Below are 18,799 nucleotides of genomic sequence, written 5' to 3' on the forward strand. Positions count from 1 at the left end.
TCAAATTAGATCAAGTCGACTGTATTGTTCAAGTCTCATATCATTACTGATTTTTTCTGTTCTGTCAACTAATGACTGAGGAGTATTTATCTCTGGCTATATTTGTAGATTTGTTTATTTCTCCAGTTACGGGTTTTTACTCCATATATTTCAAAAATCTGTAATTAGATGCATATGCTTTTAGGATTGTTATGTCATCTTGATAAAGAGACTATCATTATGAAATAACTTTTTTTTAAATCCCTGGTAATATGTTTTGCTCTAAAATCTACTCTGTTAGATTTTAATATTGGCACTTCAGCTTGGTTTTGTTTTGTGTCAGCTGGGTATTTCTTTTTTTTATCCTTTTACTTTTAATCTATTTGTGTCTTCATATTTAAGGTATGGTTCATGTAGGGAGTATATAGTTGTGTCTTGCTCTTTTATCCAGTCTCATAATCTATGCCTTTTAATTGAGTTGTTTAGACCACTTACATTTAATGAGTGTATATATATATGTGTGTTTTCATATGATTATGTTTAAATCTATCATCTTGCTTTTGTCTATTTGTTACATTTGTTCTTTTTTGTTTTTTGGATTTGGTGTACTTTATGATTTTATTTTACCTTCTGGTTGGATTATTAGCCACAATTATTTATTTTGTTTTTAGTGGTTGATTCAGTGTGTGCAGTAGGCTTTAATTTATTGTAGTCAACTTTTAAGTGACATTGTATCCCTTTATGTATAGTACAAGAACCTTACAATAGTACACTATACTTACTTTACTCCCCTGCTTTTTAAAACTTTTTAAAAAACTCTATTGTTATTATTTTCGTTGATTATCTTTTTTTGAACAACTTTATTGAGATATAATTTAGTACCATAAAAGCCAACCATTTAAAATTCAGTAGTTTTTGATACATTAAGAGTTCTGCAGCAGTGGCATGTGCCTGTAGTCCCAGCTATTCAGGATGCTGAGACAGGATCACTTGAGCGCAGGAGTTTAAGGCCAGCCTGGGCAACATAGCCAATCCTTGCCTCCAGATAGATAGATAGATAGATAGATAGATAGATAGAAGATAATGTGCAACTATCACCCCAGTCAAGCTCAGAAAATGTGTATCATTCCAAGAGAAACCTCATATTTGTTTTCAATCACTCCCTATTTATCCTCTTCCAAACTCCTGAAAAACACGAATCTACTTTCTTTCTCATAGATTTACCTATCTTGGACATTTCATGTAAACAGGCTCATATATTTGTGGCCTTTTTCGATTGGCTTTTCACGTAGAAAAAAATGCACAATACTGCATGTTGTAGTACGTATCTTTCTTTCCTTTGTTGTTATTGCCCAATAATGTTCCATTGTTTGAAAATAACATATTTAACTTTATCCTTTCAACAGCTGATAGACATTTGGATTATTTCTACTTTTTGATGATTCTGTAATGCTTCTATGAATATTCTTGGAGAAGTTTTTGTGTGGATATATATTTTCAGTTCTTTTGGGCATATACTTAGGAGTGGAATTGCTGGGTCATATGAAAATGCTATTTAATATTTTGAAGAACTACCAGATTTTCACAGTGGCTGCACCTGTTATATTCCCATCAGCAATGTATAAGGTTTCTAATTTCTTCACATTCTTACCAACACTTGTTATTATGTCTTTTAAATTATAGCCATCTTAGTAGTTATGAAGTGTGGATTTGACTTTTGTTTCCCTAATGGCTAAAGGATATCCAGTGTCTTTTCATTTTCTTGTTAGCCATTTGTCTATTTTCTTAGAAAAATATCTATTCAGATATTTAATCATTTTAAAATTGGCTTGTCTCTTTATTATTGAATTGCAGGAGTTCTTTATTCTGGATACAAGTCCCTTATGATTTGCAAATATTTTTTCTTTCTATGAGTTGTTGTCAATTATATTTTTAAGATACTTATATAATAAAATGGTTTTTATATTTATCCATGTTATTACTATTAATATTTTTGGTATCCTTCATTTCTTTATGAGGATCCATGTTTTCATGTGGTATAATTTTCCTTCTGTCTGATGAACTTCTTTTTAACATTTCTTATAGTCCAATGTCTGCTTATGATGAATTCTTTCACCTTTTTTATGTTTGAAAATGTTTTTGTTTTACTTTCACCTCTGAACATTTTTTTATGTGTATAAAATTCTAGATTAATAGTTCCCCCCACTTCTCATTATTTTAAAGATGTTGATCCCCTGTCTTTTTGCTTGGATTGTTTCTAATGAGAAATCTGCTGTCATTCTTATCCTTGTTCCTCTCTGTGCTACATGTCTTTTTTTTCTTTAATCCAGTGACTTTAAATATTTAATCACCATGGTTTTGTAAATTTGATTGTGCATTAATTATTCTTTGTTTCTTGTGCTTATGCTTCGTTGAACTTGTTGAGTCTGTGGGTTTACAAGGTTTTTATTTTTATCCTTGTTTTTTCACTCTCCTTCTTTCCTTTGGGGACTCCAAATACATGTACAGTTGACCCGTGAACAACATGGGTTTCTACTGTGCAGATCCATTTATATGCATGTTTTTTTCCAACCAAATGCAGATCAAAAATACAGTATTCATGGTATGTGAAACCCACAGATATGGAGGACCAACTTTTTATATATATGTGCAGGTTACATAGGGTTTTCTGTGGTGCAACTGTCCAATGGGTTCTCCTTACCTACTCCCCAGATAGAACTGATTTATCAAGACAGGAGAATTGCAATAGTGAAAGAGTTTAATTCTTATAGAGCCAGCTGAATGGGTGACTGGAGTTTTATTACTCAAATCAGTCTCCCCCCAAATTTGGAGACTGAGGTTTTTAAAGAATAATTTGGTGGGTAGGGGGCCAGGGAGTAGGGAGTGTTATTGATAGCACTGGAGATGAAATTATTGGTGGTTGAAATATTATATAAACATATATATTATATAAACATATGTATATGTTATATATACATATATGTATATATGTTAATATACACCTATTATATATGCAATATATTATATAGAATAAACATAATAATTGAATAGATATTATATAATAGTTGAATTGAATGTAAATGTAGTTTTAATAACAAGTTGCCAAGTACTGTATTACTGAATGCTTAGACTGTTCCTAAATTTTCCTATCATACATGATATTGCTTTAAGCATCCTTGTAGCAAACTCTTCGTCCTTTATATTGTTCCCACAGTATAAATTCCTAGTGGTGGAGTCATATGCCTTCTGATTCAGCATACTTTTTAGGATCTTGATGCTAACCATACATATACACACGTATCCCTAATATTAGCATTCCAGAAAGGTTACAACAGTTTCACCTATACCAGGAATTTGAGTGCCTATTTTCCTACTTTGTATACAAACACATCAGAAAAACCGTCTTTCAAGGATAACTTGCTTATGTTGAGGCAGTTTTAAATCACAATCCTTCAAGCACTCAGTATTGATTTTGATTCATTCTCCCAAAGGTGCTTGAATTTTAAGCTACTTGAAACTTTAAATAATGAAAGATGTCTCTGTTAAGAGAACCCTCTGCTATTGAACACTGTTATTCAGGGATGAATCACTTTACTTACCACAGCCACAGACTTCTGTATTCTGACTAGCTATTTCGACACTTTGTTTCCACCCCCATTTGTCTCTTTTCTTCCGTTTTTCTTTCCTTCACTTCATATATTCACATTCCTTCTATTTTAGGCCATTTGGGAATTACTTTTTTTTCTTTTTTTTTTTTAAGAATAGTTTACTTTAAAAATTTTTGTTTTATTTTAATTTTTGTAGAGAAAGAGTTTCACTATATTGCTCTGGCTAGTCTCAAGCTCCTGGGCTCAAGCAATCATCCGGCCTTGGCCTGTCAAAGTGCTGGAGTTACAGGCACGAGCCACCACACTTGGCTGAGAATTACTTCTGATGTTAGAAACATGCACTTACTCTTAGAATAAAATATTTTTCAAGACTCACCAGTGGTTGGAAGAGTCTAGGCTGGCTGAAGCTTGGTTATAGAGGTTGTAATTCTCCTTGTTCTGAAAACCATGGACTGAAAACACCCCACCTTGGCACAGTGGCGCCCTCAGTAGAAATGTATCCACTCTGTAGGGTGCTTCTCCTGTAGGTGAAAATCCTAATTCTAATTTATATTTGCATTGGTCTAGGTCCCTATGCAAATGACGGAGGGTCATGGCGTGTACACACTAAAAAGATCAAGAGTTTAGATGACTCCAGAAGGAAACGGCAGAATGAAGTCTGTCTCTTACTCAGAGTAGAATTCTACTTTTCAAGAGGATTTTTTTTTCAGTCTTCTTTGTTGAATCCTCTTCATTTTCCCTTAAAATGTAGATGTCATTCCTTCTCTTCTTGCTCTCTGCCTTCATGACTGATCACACTCCCTTGAGTTCAATTTTCTCCAACTCAGAAATCTGTAGTTCCAGGGCTGTTCCTGATTTACCACTTCTAAGCAGAGATTTTCTCCCATTTTCTAAGCATTGTAACACAAACTAGCTTGACCTTGAGGCCAAACAGTTTGGCCAATATATCCTTTGCCTTCATGGTGACACTTATTCTAAGATGGTAATCTCCATAATTTGAATTTTACAATTCTTGGTTATTTTGGTAAGTGTCAGGATAGCATTCCTATCCATCAGGACCACTTCTAAAGTGAAAACTATATAGTTGGCAATACAGTCTTTGAAATTAAGACAGTGAGTTTACTTATATAAGTTTTGACCAGTTTCTCCAGCTTCTAGAATACTGTACCCTGACCTGATAAAATACATGTAAAATGGCGCAATTGTGTTAATTGTGTTTCTCTCTCTGCATTCAGTGTGCACAGGATGGGCTGGTTGTATTTCTTCCTTGGAATGCATCAGCTCTGTGCCCTGTAGAAAAAATGATAGACTTTTAGACAAATTTGAGAATAAAAGGTCTAATTGAAAAGCTGGAGAAGCAAATGAAAAGACTGATCTTTTTTGTGGAAAAGGATTTATGAACGTGAAATATACTGTATCCTGTGAGTACACTGAAGCAAGATCTTATAGGCCTGACGCTTTGAGGAAAAGAGGAAAGCCACAGAGAGGAAAGTAGCCTGTAGCCACAGGTGGCGATGGTATTTTAAAACAAAACATAAGGTAGTCATTTGGTTTCTCAAATGCAGTTCTGATTTCTTTGTCCTGAATCTGCATGTGAAGCAAATGGACCCATAGCCTCCTTCATCCCAGCTGAACCATTTGCTTCACTGTCAGTGAAGGGGATAGAGTCAGCGGTATGCTAAGTGAAATAAGCCAGTCAGTGGTAGGGTAAGTAATCCAGATAAAAAGTTTAGCATGGCCATATCTCTGTCATCCTGTTTTCCCCTTTCCTTTTTCCGATTCTTTAAACCAGAAATTCTGATTTTATCAACTTTAGAAATGAAATAGTATTGATTGGCTCCTTTCTCAAAAGGTGAAGAATGGTCTCCTTTTTCTTATGATTTTCTGGAGTTTTCATCTTAGCTTATTAGTTACACGTATTTCAACTGTATGTGTTAAGTGAAATAAGCTAGTCACAGACAAACTTTGCATATTCTTATTTGTAGGAACTAAAAAAATTAAAACAATTGAATGTATGGAGATAAAGAATAGAAGGTTAGTTGTGAGAGGTTAGGAAGGTGGGTTGGTTAATGGGTACAAAAATATAGTTAAATAGAATGAATAAGATCTAGTGTTTGGTAGCACAACAGGGTGAATTTATTGCATATTTTATAATAAAAGTATAATTGGATTATTAGATTGTTTGTAACACAAAGAAAGAATAAGTGCTTGAGGTGATACATACCCCATTTACCCTGATGTGACTATTACATATCGCATGCCTGCATCAAAATAGCCCATATACCCCATGAATATATACACCTACTATGTACCCACAAAATTAAAAATATTAAAAGTGGCTTGTTTTTGTTATTGCAGGTAAACAAAGGCTTGATTGGCTGTAGAATTTTTGAATCATTCCATATTTCTGACAAAATCTTGAAATTTATTCCTTCATCTTATTTGTTGGGGTGAGGTTAATGGCTGTGTCCAGCCCATTTTTTTTTTTATTATGATTTGATTTATTTTCCCCATTTGATTTTTTAATGGGATTTCTTTTAATTTTTAAAGCTTATTAACTTAAACCTGTTTTTCAGTTATCATTTACTTCATAGTTTTCCTGGAATTTTTAATCATGGTAAAATACACATAACATAAAATTTACCCTCTTAACCATTTAAGTGTGTAGTTCAGTAGTGTTAAGTGTATTCAGACTGTTGTGCAACCAATCTCCAGAACTCTTTTCATCTTGTAAAACTGAAACTCCATACCCATTACACAGCAATTTCTCACTCATCCTTCTCCCCCAGTCCCTGGCAAGTACTACTGTACTTTGTCTCTATTAATTTGACTACTCTATTAGCTATCTGATATATGTGGAGTATTTGTCCTTTTTGACTGGCTTATTTCACTTAGCATAATGTCGTCAGGGTTCATCCACGTCATAGCATATGCCAGAATATCCTTTTGAAGGCTGGATGATAATCCATTGTATGTATATACCAATTTAGTTTATGTCTGTTCATCTGTTGTTGAAAACTTGGGTTGCTTCTACCTCTTGGCTCTTGTAGATAATGTTACTTCGAACATGGGTATACAAATATCTCTTTGAAAAATCATTTTCAATTATTTTGGATATATACCCAGAGGTGGGATTGCTAAATCATATGGTAATTCTATTTTTAATTTTTTGAGGAACCTCTATACTGTTTTCCACACTGACTGTACCATTTTTGGTCCCACTGGCAGTGCTGAAGGGTTCCAGTTTGTCTGCATCCTTGCTAATACTTCTTTTCTTATTTTGATAATGGCTATCTTAATGGTATCAGATGTTATCTTACTATTTTGATTTGCATTTGCATTTTGCTGATGATTAGTGATGTTGAACATCTCTTCATGTTTGGCGGGGTGTGTGTGTGTGTGTGTGTGTGTGTGTGTATACATTTTTGTAGAAGTGTCTACTCAAGTCTTTTGCCCAATTTTTAAGTTGCTTGTTGTTTTTGATTTTGAGTTGTAGGAGTTAGGAAAGTTTACTTTTATCGCTAAGTAACTTCTGTTCCACTTATTTTTCTCAAGTGTGCCGATTTGTTAAATCTTTGTGTTCTGTAATTTATATCTGTAATTTCTTTTTAAATTTTTTTTTTTTATGTTTTATTATTATACTTTAAGTTCTGGAGTACATGTGCACAACATGCAGGTTTGTTACATAGGTATACATGTGCCATGTTGGTTTGCTGCACATATCAACTCATCATTTACACTAGGTATTTCTCCTAATGCTATACCTCCCCCAGTCCACCGTCTGATAGGCCCCAGTGTGTGATGTTCCCCTCCCTGTGTACATGTGTTCTCATTGTTCAACTGCCACTTATGGGTGAGAATATGTGGTGTTTGGTTTTCTCTTCTTGTATTACTTTGCTGAGAGTGATGGTTTCCAGTTTCATCCATGTCCCTGCAAAGGGCATGAACTCATCCTTTTTGATGGCTGCATAGTATTCCATGGTGTGTATGTACCACATTTTCTTTATCCAGTCTATCATTGATGGGCATTTGGGTTGGTTTCAAGGCTTTGCTATTGTGAACAGTGCTGCAATAAACATATGTGTGCATGTGTCTTTATAGTAGAATGATTTATAATCTTTTGGGTATATACCCAATAATGGGATTGCTGGGTCAAATGGTATTTCTAGTTCTAGATCCTTGAGGAATCGCCACACTGTCTTCCACAATGTGGAATTTACACTCCTACCAACAGCGTAAAAGCATTCCTATTTCCCCACATTCTCTCCAGCATCTGTTGTTTCCCGACTTTTTAATACTCGCCATTCTAACTGGCGCAAGATGGTATCTCATTGTGTTTTTGATTTGCATTTATCTAATGACCAGCGATGATGAACATTTTTTTGTAAGTTTGTTGGCTACATAAATGTCTTCTTTTGAGAAGTGTCTGTTCATATCCTTTGCCCACTTTTTGATGAGGTTGTTTTCTTCTTGTGAATTTGTTTAAGTTCTTTGTAGATTCTGTATGTCCATAATTTCTAATCAATCTAGTAAATTCCATTATTGTAAGCACATGTACTTTTTCCCAAGCCAGACTTCCATGGCACCGACTCGGTTTTCTGCAGTGGCACTTCTGTCTTTTGTAGTTTTAAATTTTTAGTTTCTGCAATGATATTATTATTATTTTTTAATTTTCCTAAAAAATTTAAAAATCAAACTTGTAAATTTTTATAATTTAAAAATATATAGGTAGATACTTTATTTGGCAAACAATTCTAGCTATCACTTTTACCATGTTCACTATATTGTTCACAGTATCATAAGTATTACTGCAGATATCTTAGGTATATTAATCAATTCAATTCTTACAGTTATACGTGGCAGCCTTACTATTATCATATCCATTTTACAGAGGAGAAACTGAGACAAGGAGACATGACATAACCTGCCCAAGGTCACACTGGCAAGACAAGGATTTGAACCTAGGCAGTTGGATTCCCTAGCTTACTGTACTTGTAACTACTATGCAGCACTGCCTGTCTCTCTTCCTCCTTTTCTTAAAAAAAAAAAAAAAGAAAAGAAATGTATGTGCTTTATTTGAATTCTGACTCAACCAACCAAACTGTTAAAAGTTATAAGAAAATTAGGGGATTGTGAAATTACTGAATATTTGATGATATCAAGTACCTATGGTTAATTTTTTAAGTGGTGATGGTAAGGTAGTTTCCTTATACAAGAGTTCTTTTAAGGACAAAACAACTAAATTGGTTTACATAAAGTTATTTACAACATATATTTTATGCTGAGCTATTTGCAGAAGAAATTAAAAGATGCTTGGGATTTGTTCCTCTATATTATCTTTTAATATATTCATTTTAATTGACATACAGTTGTACATATTTATGGGATACAGTGTGATATTTTGATACATGCATACAATGTGTAATGATCAAATTAAGGTAATTAACATATCTATCACCTCAAACCTTCATCATTTCTTTATATGGGTAACAGTCAAAGTCCTTTCTTCTAGCTATTTGAAAAAATACAATAAATTGTTATTTGCTATGTCACTCTTCAGATCTATAGAACACTAGAAGTTATTCTTGCTATCTAAGTGTAACTTTGTATATCCGTTAACCAAACTCTTCCTATCCCTCCCTGTTCCCTAGGCTTCCTAGTATCTAGTAAGCACTATTCTACTCTCTACTTCTGTGAGATAAACTTTTTTAGCTTCCTCATAGGAGTGGGAACGTTGCAGTATTTATCTTTCTGTGCCTGACTTCGCTTAACATACAGTCCTCAAGGCTCATCCCTGTTGCTGCAAATGACAGGATGTATGTAATTTAAAGTGTTAAGTAGCTCTGAGGCTTGCCAGGAAAGAGGAGTCCTTGCTCCCTTCCTACAATTTTACCTTCCCCACAGCTATCACTGTCAGTTGTTTTAGCAGCCTCATTTGATACTTGCATTGAATCTGTAAGATTTTTTTTTTTACTTCTTTTTGAAAATTTTTAAAATTGTGAATATGTTTTGAAATATATACTTTGTGGAATTCTAAGATTTTTATTTATTTTTGTCTTCCTAGTTTTGAATATTTATAGATGTACCATGTGCAAAGTGTACCATTCACATACTCCCATCCAGAACCTCCTTGTCTTAGTATAGTTTGGTCAAAATTTTGACTAGGCCATTATTCAGTGTTAATAGGATGATGACCTTGTTAATGCCTTTCATATCTGAGCCATGTAGAATTCTATGAATCCTTTTCCTCTTCTGCAAATTTTTTGTTCTATTTAAACTAATTGTTCTTTTGATGTTTGCTTAGTTTTCTATGGGCTTTTTGCTCATTCAGTCCTAAACGCTCTTGGTTATCCAAATCTCCTCTTGATATACTACTTCTTGAGTCTTCTCGCGTATCACCCAAGGATTTCCCTTCATAATTATGTCAGGAGTTCCTTTTTTCCCCACTCCTGTATCGGACTCCTGTTTCCTGTATCACATGCCTGTCTTTTTCCTAGTTTCCTCCCTGCTTTGCAGAAGAACATCCGCCAATAGAGTTCTAGCTTGTAAACTGCCTTCCTCATTGCTTCATTGTATTCTAGCTTTCAGGGTTGCTGTTGAAAAGTCCAAAGACTTTCTGATTCCTAATCCTTTGCTTATGAGCTTCCCTACCTGCTTTCTGATATTTTATAGGAGCTTTTTAATATCCTTACAGTTAAAAAAATACAACTCATAATGACAGATACTGTGTTTAATGTGGGCATATTGAAATCAAATGAAATGGGCAGGTAGGCACTCAGTGAGCCCTTACAATCTGCACAATTATAACCTTACATTTTAGGAAATATTTTGAGTTAGTCATTTGACTTCACTCCCACCCCCATTTCCTTTACTCTTTTATTCTGGAATTCTATTTGGCTATTAGACCTTCTGGACTCATTTTGTAGCCTTCTCACTTTTACTGTTCTAGTCTCCTTTACTTTTTTTTTTAAACTCTACATTTTGGGCACATTCCTTAAAGTTATATTCCAGTCTGTCTACTGAATTTTTTTTGAAATTCTTAAAAATTGACATATAAAATTATATGTATTTATCATGCACAACATGATGTTTTGAAGTATATATATATATATATATATATATTATATATATATATATATATATACATATATATATAGTGGAATGAATTAACAAATGCATTACTTCACATAGTCTTCATTTTTTTGTGGTAAGAACAGTTAACATCCACTGCCTTGGCATTTTCCAAGAACACCATGTATCATCATTATCTATAGTCACCATCCTACACGATATATCTGACCTTATTCCTCCTAACTGCAGTAGATCTGACCTTATGCCTCCTGTCTAACTGTAAATATGTATCCTTTGATCAACATCTTCCCAACTTCCTCTCTCCACAACCACCCCAGCCTTTGGTAACTACCACTTTGCTCTATACTTCTGTGAGAATAACTTTTTTAAAATTTTGAATTACCAATTTTTAAGCATCCTGTTTTTGTTTGAATAAGTGCAATATATTATGCTTGATGTTACTGTTGTTAAACCTATTCATCTGCTCAGATTCCAGAGAGAAAAATCATTCAGCCTCAGGCCTTAGATGGTGTAAGATTGGCTTCAGATGCTATTTAGCTCTGATATAGGGAAGAGATAATAAGAAACAAGACAAGCTTCAGCTCTGGCCTGCCTGTATCTCATCTTGTCCCTCCAGGTTTGGGGTTCAGGAATTTTTTCTATTTTGTTTCTATCAAACCATAGGGCTCTCTGAAGAATGATACATAGTCTGAAAAATTTCCCCATTTTATCTAAATTGTTGTTCATCTGTAATAGTTTTCTAAAGTTTTGAGAATAAATGTGTCCTTTCCTGGTTTCAGCATTGATGGTTTCTTCTTTCCTCCTTTATTGCTTTTTGTTCATCTATTCTGTTTTGGGGATGAAGGCTTTAAAATCTTTACCCATGTAGCTTCCCCCAACCACCTCTAAAAGTCTGTTTTATCTTTTGCATCACTAATTTTATTTTTTAAAAATATTCTACTTTCTGCTTCATTGGTTGCTTTTATTCAAGTTCATAATTCAGATTTTCTTTTCTGGTTAACACACTCTTCTGGTCTCACGTTTCTTTCTATGACTACCTGCTCTATGTGCAAAGATTCTGCTATGTCCCCTAGAATTTTAAGAACATGAGCTAGAAATTTTCTGTTAATAGAGTTTTCTCTTTTATGTAGTATACCTATTTCTTAAGTAAATATTTGCTCTGATTCTAGAATCTTCCCCCTTTTTGAACCATAATGTGTTCTATTTGCTTGGTGGATTTAGATTTTTCTCCTTTGCTTATCCTTAGGGAAGTCAATGCATATTCAGTATCGGGTATTGCCCTGTCTCTCTCCCTCCCTCCCTCCCTCCCTCCCTCCCTCCCTCCCTTCCTTCCTTCCTTCCTTCCTTCCTTCCTTCCTTCTTCCTTCCTTCCTTCCTTCTCTTTTTGTTTTAAAAATTTACTTTAAGTTCCGGGATACATGTGCAGAACATGCAGGTTTGTTACACAGATATACATGTGCCATGGTGGTTTGCTGCACCTATCAACTCATCATCTAGGTTTTAAGCCCCGCATGCATTAGCAACCCTGTGTTCTTTCAAGAAACTTGGATGAGTCACTGTTTGACTCAAGTCCAGACAAAGGAAAAAGGTTACGTTTGTAGTAGATTAATTTACCAATTATGAATTCATATTCCTGTGAGGCCTGGGAAAAGTGCCAGCATCAGTTCCAGAAGTAATCACAGGGAAGTTTGCCTCAAACCAGAAACTTTCTTTTAGGTATTTGGTGTGGCACTCAGTAATTAGCAAGGTCATTGTCACTTGGCATGGCTGCCATTGCCAGGAGCCAGCTGGGAGTGTCTTTTTCCCACGTGTTTTCCGTGGTAGTCATCATAGCCACCTGTCAACCAGAAGTAAATGCAGCCAGAGGTTACTTGCTTGGCTGGCCTCTGAAACCAGGAACCCTTTTAAAGGAGTTAGTGTATTCTAAATGTACCCCGAGTCTCCCTGGGCTTCAGTGCCCCCATCCCACTGAACTAGGGGTATCATTATGGGTTTAGTGGATTCTCATTTGCTTATTTTCTGGTCGTGCAGTTGCAGTTTCACATGAAGAGGATATCATGTTTTAGTCCTTTTGTCAACCTCCCATGTTGATTCTTTCAAGTATATATTTCTAGATGTTTAAGATCTATCTCTAGTTTCCAGGGCTGATTCAGGATATTTCCTGTCTTATAATCAGCTGGTCATTTCTTTGGTAATCTGGCGCAAAAAAATATGCTTATAGCTTTCTTATTTGGAAATTGTATTTTATACATGAGATTTGAATTGTAGGGGGGATATTGAGGTAATTTAGACCCAGTGATTGTAAAGGAATGGATGAATGATCCAATAAATAAATAGATGACAAAGCTCATCTTTTGCAAGTGAGAGGCATTAGAGGTAATTTTACGGTTTTGAGAAGAGAAATATAGATGAGAAGAGATGCCTAGGAGAATAGAAAATGGAGACAACTAGGAAAGAAGAGAAGGGGCAACAGTAATGCTCCAAGGGCAGTTGGAGAGCCTGATGTCAGCTGGGCAAACCCACATTGCTTCATGGTTTTCTGTGACTAGAACACAGTTTTGAAGCTCAAGCAAAGGAAAGGGAGAGTTAGGTTGATGGCAGGCTGGAAGAGTTGCAGCACAGGTATTGAAGTACTTGGAAGAGTTCAGAGGGGTGTATTTCTTAGTCTCACTCTGTTGCCCCGGTTGGAGTGCAGTGGTGTGATCTTGGCTCACTGTAACTTCTGCCTCCTGGGTTCAAGCAGTTCTCTGCCTCAGCCTCCTGAGCAGCTGGCATTACAGGTGCCTGCTACCATGCCTGACTAATTTTCTTTTTCTTTTTGTTTTTCTTTTTTGTATTTTCAGTAGAGATGGGGTTTCACTATCTTGGCCAGGCTCGTCTTGAACTCCTGACCTCATAATCCACCCGCCTGGGCCTCTCAAAGTGCTAAGATTACAGATGTGAGACACCACGCCCTGCCCGGGGTGTATTTTCTTAAAAATTATTGTGCAACTCTCTAGTTGACAGTCTGGGGCTCTGGTAAGGCGGGGGTTTGTCTGTCAAAGTGAACCAGCTTACTCAGCTAGATACTGCATGGCATGATTACTTAGGGTGATGTCTTTTTTGTCTCTAGTTCCCCCATGATATGTGCAGTTTCGTAAATAAGTTGAGAAGCAAATAGATTTCATAATATAATTTTAAGACTTCACCCCCAAAAGAAAACTGATTTGTACCTTTGAAGTTAAATGTCATTTAGCCCTTGTATTTGGCAAAGTAACCATACGCTATTTTATAAAGCATTCTCGTAATGTTTGAATAGGTTCAACAAAATTAGACATGTCTCATGTTTTAGGAGAAGGTAGTTAATTTTCTGTCTTATTTTCTTCTTGAAAATGTGATGTTTATTAGGCGTCTGTCATGTTTATTAGGCGTCTCAAGGAAATGAAACATCCAAATGAGGGTCACATGATTAAAATTTTATATAGATGAGAGGAGCACAAGGTTCTCTGTCTCAGGGTCACTCTGCAAGTCATCTGACTTTCATCCTACTTTCTCCATTTTTTATCTGACATTTTTGCTTAAAGATTCCACATGCTTTCCATCTCTTTTTAATCTTTGATCACTTGGAGTATTGGCCTGTGGAAAGAGTATGAATCTTAGCGTAGGCCCTGGTTCATACCTCAGCTCTTTCAGTTCCTGACTGTGTGACTGGGGGTATGTTGCATAATCTCACAATACCTTTCAAAGCCTCAGATGTCTCCCTTGTAAAATAATTGAATAGTATCTGCCTCAAACTCTAGGGTAAATTACTGCTCCAAAGCTCAGCATCCAGTGGCCTTTCATTAAATCCCAGTCTCCCATCTTTCCCTCTGCTGTTGTTAGTAATAACGCCATATGACATATTTGTTTGGTGGATCTCATCCATTTCTATATCGCTTTCCTTACTGTAAGCTAGCTGCCTCTATTTACCTTTCAGGCAACTCTCTATATTCTGAATATTGAATATATTTTAAGGTTCTATTGCTTAATGACATAGCTTGGTGAAATATTAGACCTGAGCATATAGTATGCATCCTTAAGAATGGAATCTTGTGTGCTTGATTTTTTGCTTTATAGTTATATTATTGATATATTCATTTATGTCACATAGAACAAGATAATGTGAATTATAAATACATAAGAGGGAGAAAGGAAAAATGAAAGTAGGAGTGGGCAAAAAATAATGCCAGGAATAAGTTCAGTATAAAACAGTGCACCTTGAGGTTCCTGTAATTTTCTTGGGTACGTTCAGCACTCCAGCAGTCATCTTGAAAAAAGAAAGGTCCTGTATACATATACTCTTCTCCTGGGTTGTTTATTTACTTTCACAGTGTGATAAACAAGTCTTATTTGTCCTATAACTGGGACTAAGGAGATCATCAGTATTGTCACAGGGCAGCGTGGAATTCGCTGTTGAATGTCATGACAAGATAGCTTGATAACTTTACTACTTATTTGTCAATGAAAATAATTGCTTGAATGGGAGAAGAAAATAGGAAGGCTCTATAGTTCTAAGCAGCTAGAATCTAAAGTGATTGAAACTGTAGTATGAAGGATACTGCACAAAAATGTAGCAATTAAAAATTTAAGCTTATAAAAGTTGCTGTCAAACCTAGATTATTTCTTAGAAAAGCAACACTTCTGAGCCTCTCATTTGCCCAGTATCCCTGAGCTAATATAGGGTAGCACCATGGGATTCGGGGGACAAAGGACTTGGATTAAATGTCTAACTGCACAGTTCCTAGGATACAAGATTTGGATCTTGTGACCTCTGGTTCATTACTTTTACTATTATGAAAAGTATCATTTCCCAGTAGTTTAAAAAGTGTTCAGGTAGCCGGGCGCAGTGGCTCACACCTGTAATCCCAGTGCTTTGGGAGGCCGAGGCGGGTGGATCACCTGAGGTCAGGAGTTCGAGACCAGCCTCAACATGGAGAAACCCCATCTCTACTAAAAACAAACAAACAAAATTAGCTGGGCGTGGTGCTGCATGCCTGTAATTCCAGCTGCTCGGGAGGCTGAGGCAGGAAAACTGCTTGAATCTGGGAGGCGGAGGTTGCTGTGAGCCGAGATCGGGCCATTGTACTCCAGCCTGGGCAACAAGAGCGAAACTCCGTCTCAAAAAAAAAAAAAAAAAAAAAACCTGTAATCCCAGCACTTTGGGAGGCCGAGACGGGCGGATCACGAGGTCAGGAGATCGAGACCATCCTGGCTAACACGGTGAAACCCCGTCTCTACTAAAAAATATAAAAAATTAGCCGGGCGAGGTGGTGGGCGCCTGTAGTCCCAGCTACTCGGGAGGCTGAGGCAGGAGAATGGCGTGAACCCGGGAGGCAGAGCTTGCAGTGAGCTGAGATCTGGCCACAGCATTCTAGTCTGGGCGACAGAGCGAGACTCCGTCTCAAAAAAAAAAAAAAAAAAAAAAGAGAAAAAAGGTGTTCAGGTATCATCTTGCATGCTGGTGAAGCTAGAAAGTGTATTTACTGGCAAAACCTCCTTAAAGGCAAGGTTGGCTTAGCCTTACTTCTTGTGCACACAGTTCCCTATTGATGCTCAATAACTTTTTTTTTTAGATGGAGTCTCACTCTGTTGCCCGGGTGGGAGTGCAGTGGCATAATCTCGGCTCACTGCAACCTCCGCCTTCTGGGTTTAAATTTTTAGTAGAGGTGGGGTTTCACCATGTTGGTCAGGCTGGTCTCAAACTCCTGACCTCTAATGATCTGCTCCCATTGGCCTCCCAAAGTTTTGAGATTACAGGCGTGAGCTGCTGTGCCCAGCCAATAACGTCTTTGAATAAAAGAAGAGATATTGTTAGGGGGTATGAAAATCACCAGAAAATGAAAATGTTTCTTAAAAATGAAAGAATTTTTTAAAATTCTTTTCTTAAAATGAAAAATTTTTTCTTCTGGGCTAAATTGCAATGTGGAAAGAGTCACATCAGCCTTTGGACAGAACTAGGGCCGTGATTTAGTGTGGGGAAGGTAGCATCTGTCTGAGTTTTCCTAATGAACATGTAAATAAGAGAAGATTTGGTTATACTTTGTGTTTATTTAGCATCCTCTCTTTGAGGATGTCAGAAGGATTTTAGAAATGTTCTCTTTCTCACACAGGTGGACGTCTGATTTATGAAGCTCCCCATCCACCTATCTGAGTACCTGACTTATCAGGACTGACTCCTACAGCATCAGGTATCTTGCCTTTCTTTAGTCTTAAAAGCGGTGACTAAGTTCCTTGAGTAAATATAGGCAGGGAACACATTCACTTTGTTACGTTTCATATAGGCCTGGGAATTGGAGTTACTGCTGTAGTCCTGGTCCTACCATTAAATGTGTGACTCTAGTCCCTTTTCTTCTCTAAGCCTCAATTTTTTCTTCTGCAAATAGGTGGGGTTGAACTGGGTGATATCTAATTACTTGACGGTATTATGGTAGTCCACCCTTATCCGAAGTTTCACTTTCCACAGTTTCAGTTACCTGCAGTCAAACTTGGTCCAAAAATATTAAATGAAAATTTTCAGAAATAAACAATTCACAAGTTGTAAATTGCACTCCGTTCTGAATAGTGTGGGTGAAATCTCATACTGTCCATGTGATTCTTCCCTTTGTCCTGCGTCTCCACACTGTGTATGCTACCTGCACATTAGTCACTTAGTAACTGTCTCTGTTATTTACAGGGTTGGGTACTATTCACAGTTTCTTTTTCTATTTTTTAAAGATGGAGTCTCGCTCTGTCGCCCAGGCTGGAGTGCAGTGCTGCCATCTTGGCTCACTGCAACCTCCACCTCCCAGATTCAAGCAATTCTCCTGCCTCAGCCTCCTGAGTAGGTAGGATTACAGGCACGTGCCACCATGCCTGGCTAGTTTTTGTATTTTTAGTAGAGATGGGGTTTTGCCATGTTGGCCAGGCTGGTCTCAAACTCCTGACCTCAGGTAATCCTTCCCTCTCGGCTTCCCAAAGAGCTGAGATTATAGGCTTGAGCTACCACACCTAACCCACTATCCACAGTTTCAAGTATCCACTGGGGGGTTTAGAATCCACTCCTCAGATAAGTGGGGGTGGTTACTGCATTCCCTTTGCCCTCTATGTAAGCCCTCAGCTCTCCACTATGGATTATTCAATTCCTTTATTATTTAATGGCAGGATGACTTTTCCCCCCGACTCACCCTCCCCAGCTCTGCAACTTGAAACTGTCTTCCCAAAACATCTACCTGGCATGTTGGATTCAAACCTATGAAAATTCCTCAACTTAAGAGTATTTGGACAGATAGCACAGAAGTCATGGCTTTTAGACTTTAGCTTTTCCCTACAGGCTTTCTGTTTGCATTAAGCTAGTATTTGAAACTTGACTCTAGGGATTCTTACCTCCTTTGGCCAATGGTACTTCACACCCATATGCTAGTCCTTTTATGCTAAATGTGGGTTTTCCTGTTGTTTTCCAGATACACAGCTTCTCCTAGCATGACCTCGATCTGATCAGCAAACAAGAACATTAGTCTCCCGTAGTTCTGGGGCCAGTTCACCATCTACAACCACAGAGCTGTCATGGCTGCCATCTCTACTTCCATCCCTGTAATTTCACAGCCCCAGGTAAGGGCTTCAAACTAGCAGAGGTCTGACGTAATTATAAGTTTGTCAAATATTTAAACTGGGTTTCAGGAAGTGTGTTTGACTCTAGGGATCATGCATATCTCTCTCGCTATCATTTGGGGCGTATTTGAATAATGGTGCTTTTGTGAGTGAGGTGCCATTTAGTTCAGGAAGCAGCTGGAACAATGAACAAGTGATTTTAGTGAACTGGCCTCTGTTCATAGGAGGCCTTGGTTTTCAGTGCTTAGGATGCCCGACTGTCACTATAGGCATCACACTCTAAATCAAAATAAGTCAGTAGTAAACCCTGCTGCTTTTCCTGTCTTGGCTTTTTTTGTGGGTCAGGGGTTGGAGTGGGGTTTAATGAAATATATCAGAATGAATTTAACTTTAACAAGTTTTTTGAGGGCTGTCTTGTCGTCCTTCTCCTGTACTTACTCTTTTGCCTTGACCTGTTCTAGGAACTTTGAAAACAAAATGCAATTCCAGGAACTTCTGAACAGTAATCGTATGAG

General features: G+C 36.9%; 1 protein-coding gene across 4 annotated transcripts in view; it reads left to right on the top strand.

Moving 5' to 3' along the window:
* LPAR1 (lysophosphatidic acid receptor 1) overlaps nucleotides 1–18,799 on the top strand; it is a 184,800-nt gene that overhangs the window by 55,807 nt on the left and 110,194 nt on the right. For 2 of the 4 annotated variants that reach the window (XM_033237838.1, XM_033237837.1), the window contains exons 2-3: nucleotides 16,808–16,885; nucleotides 18,137–18,284. The exons of 1 other annotated variant lie outside the window; for it this stretch is intronic. In XM_033237838.1, coding sequence (XP_033093729.1) covers nucleotides 18,240–18,284 — 45 coding nt within the window. In that variant the 5' untranslated portion in view covers nucleotides 16,808–16,885; nucleotides 18,137–18,239. Of the gene's footprint in view, nucleotides 1–16,807; nucleotides 16,886–17,480; nucleotides 17,522–18,136; nucleotides 18,285–18,799 lie in introns of those variants that run through there. One more of the 4 variants, XM_033237840.1, reaches the window with a different exon arrangement.

The sequence above is a fragment of the Trachypithecus francoisi genome, unplaced genomic scaffold (assembly GCF_009764315.1).
Source record: "Trachypithecus francoisi isolate TF-2019V2 unplaced genomic scaffold, Tfra_2.0 Lachesis_group16, whole genome shotgun sequence".
In the NCBI taxonomy this organism is placed as follows: Eukaryota; Metazoa; Chordata; class Mammalia; order Primates; family Cercopithecidae; genus Trachypithecus; species Trachypithecus francoisi.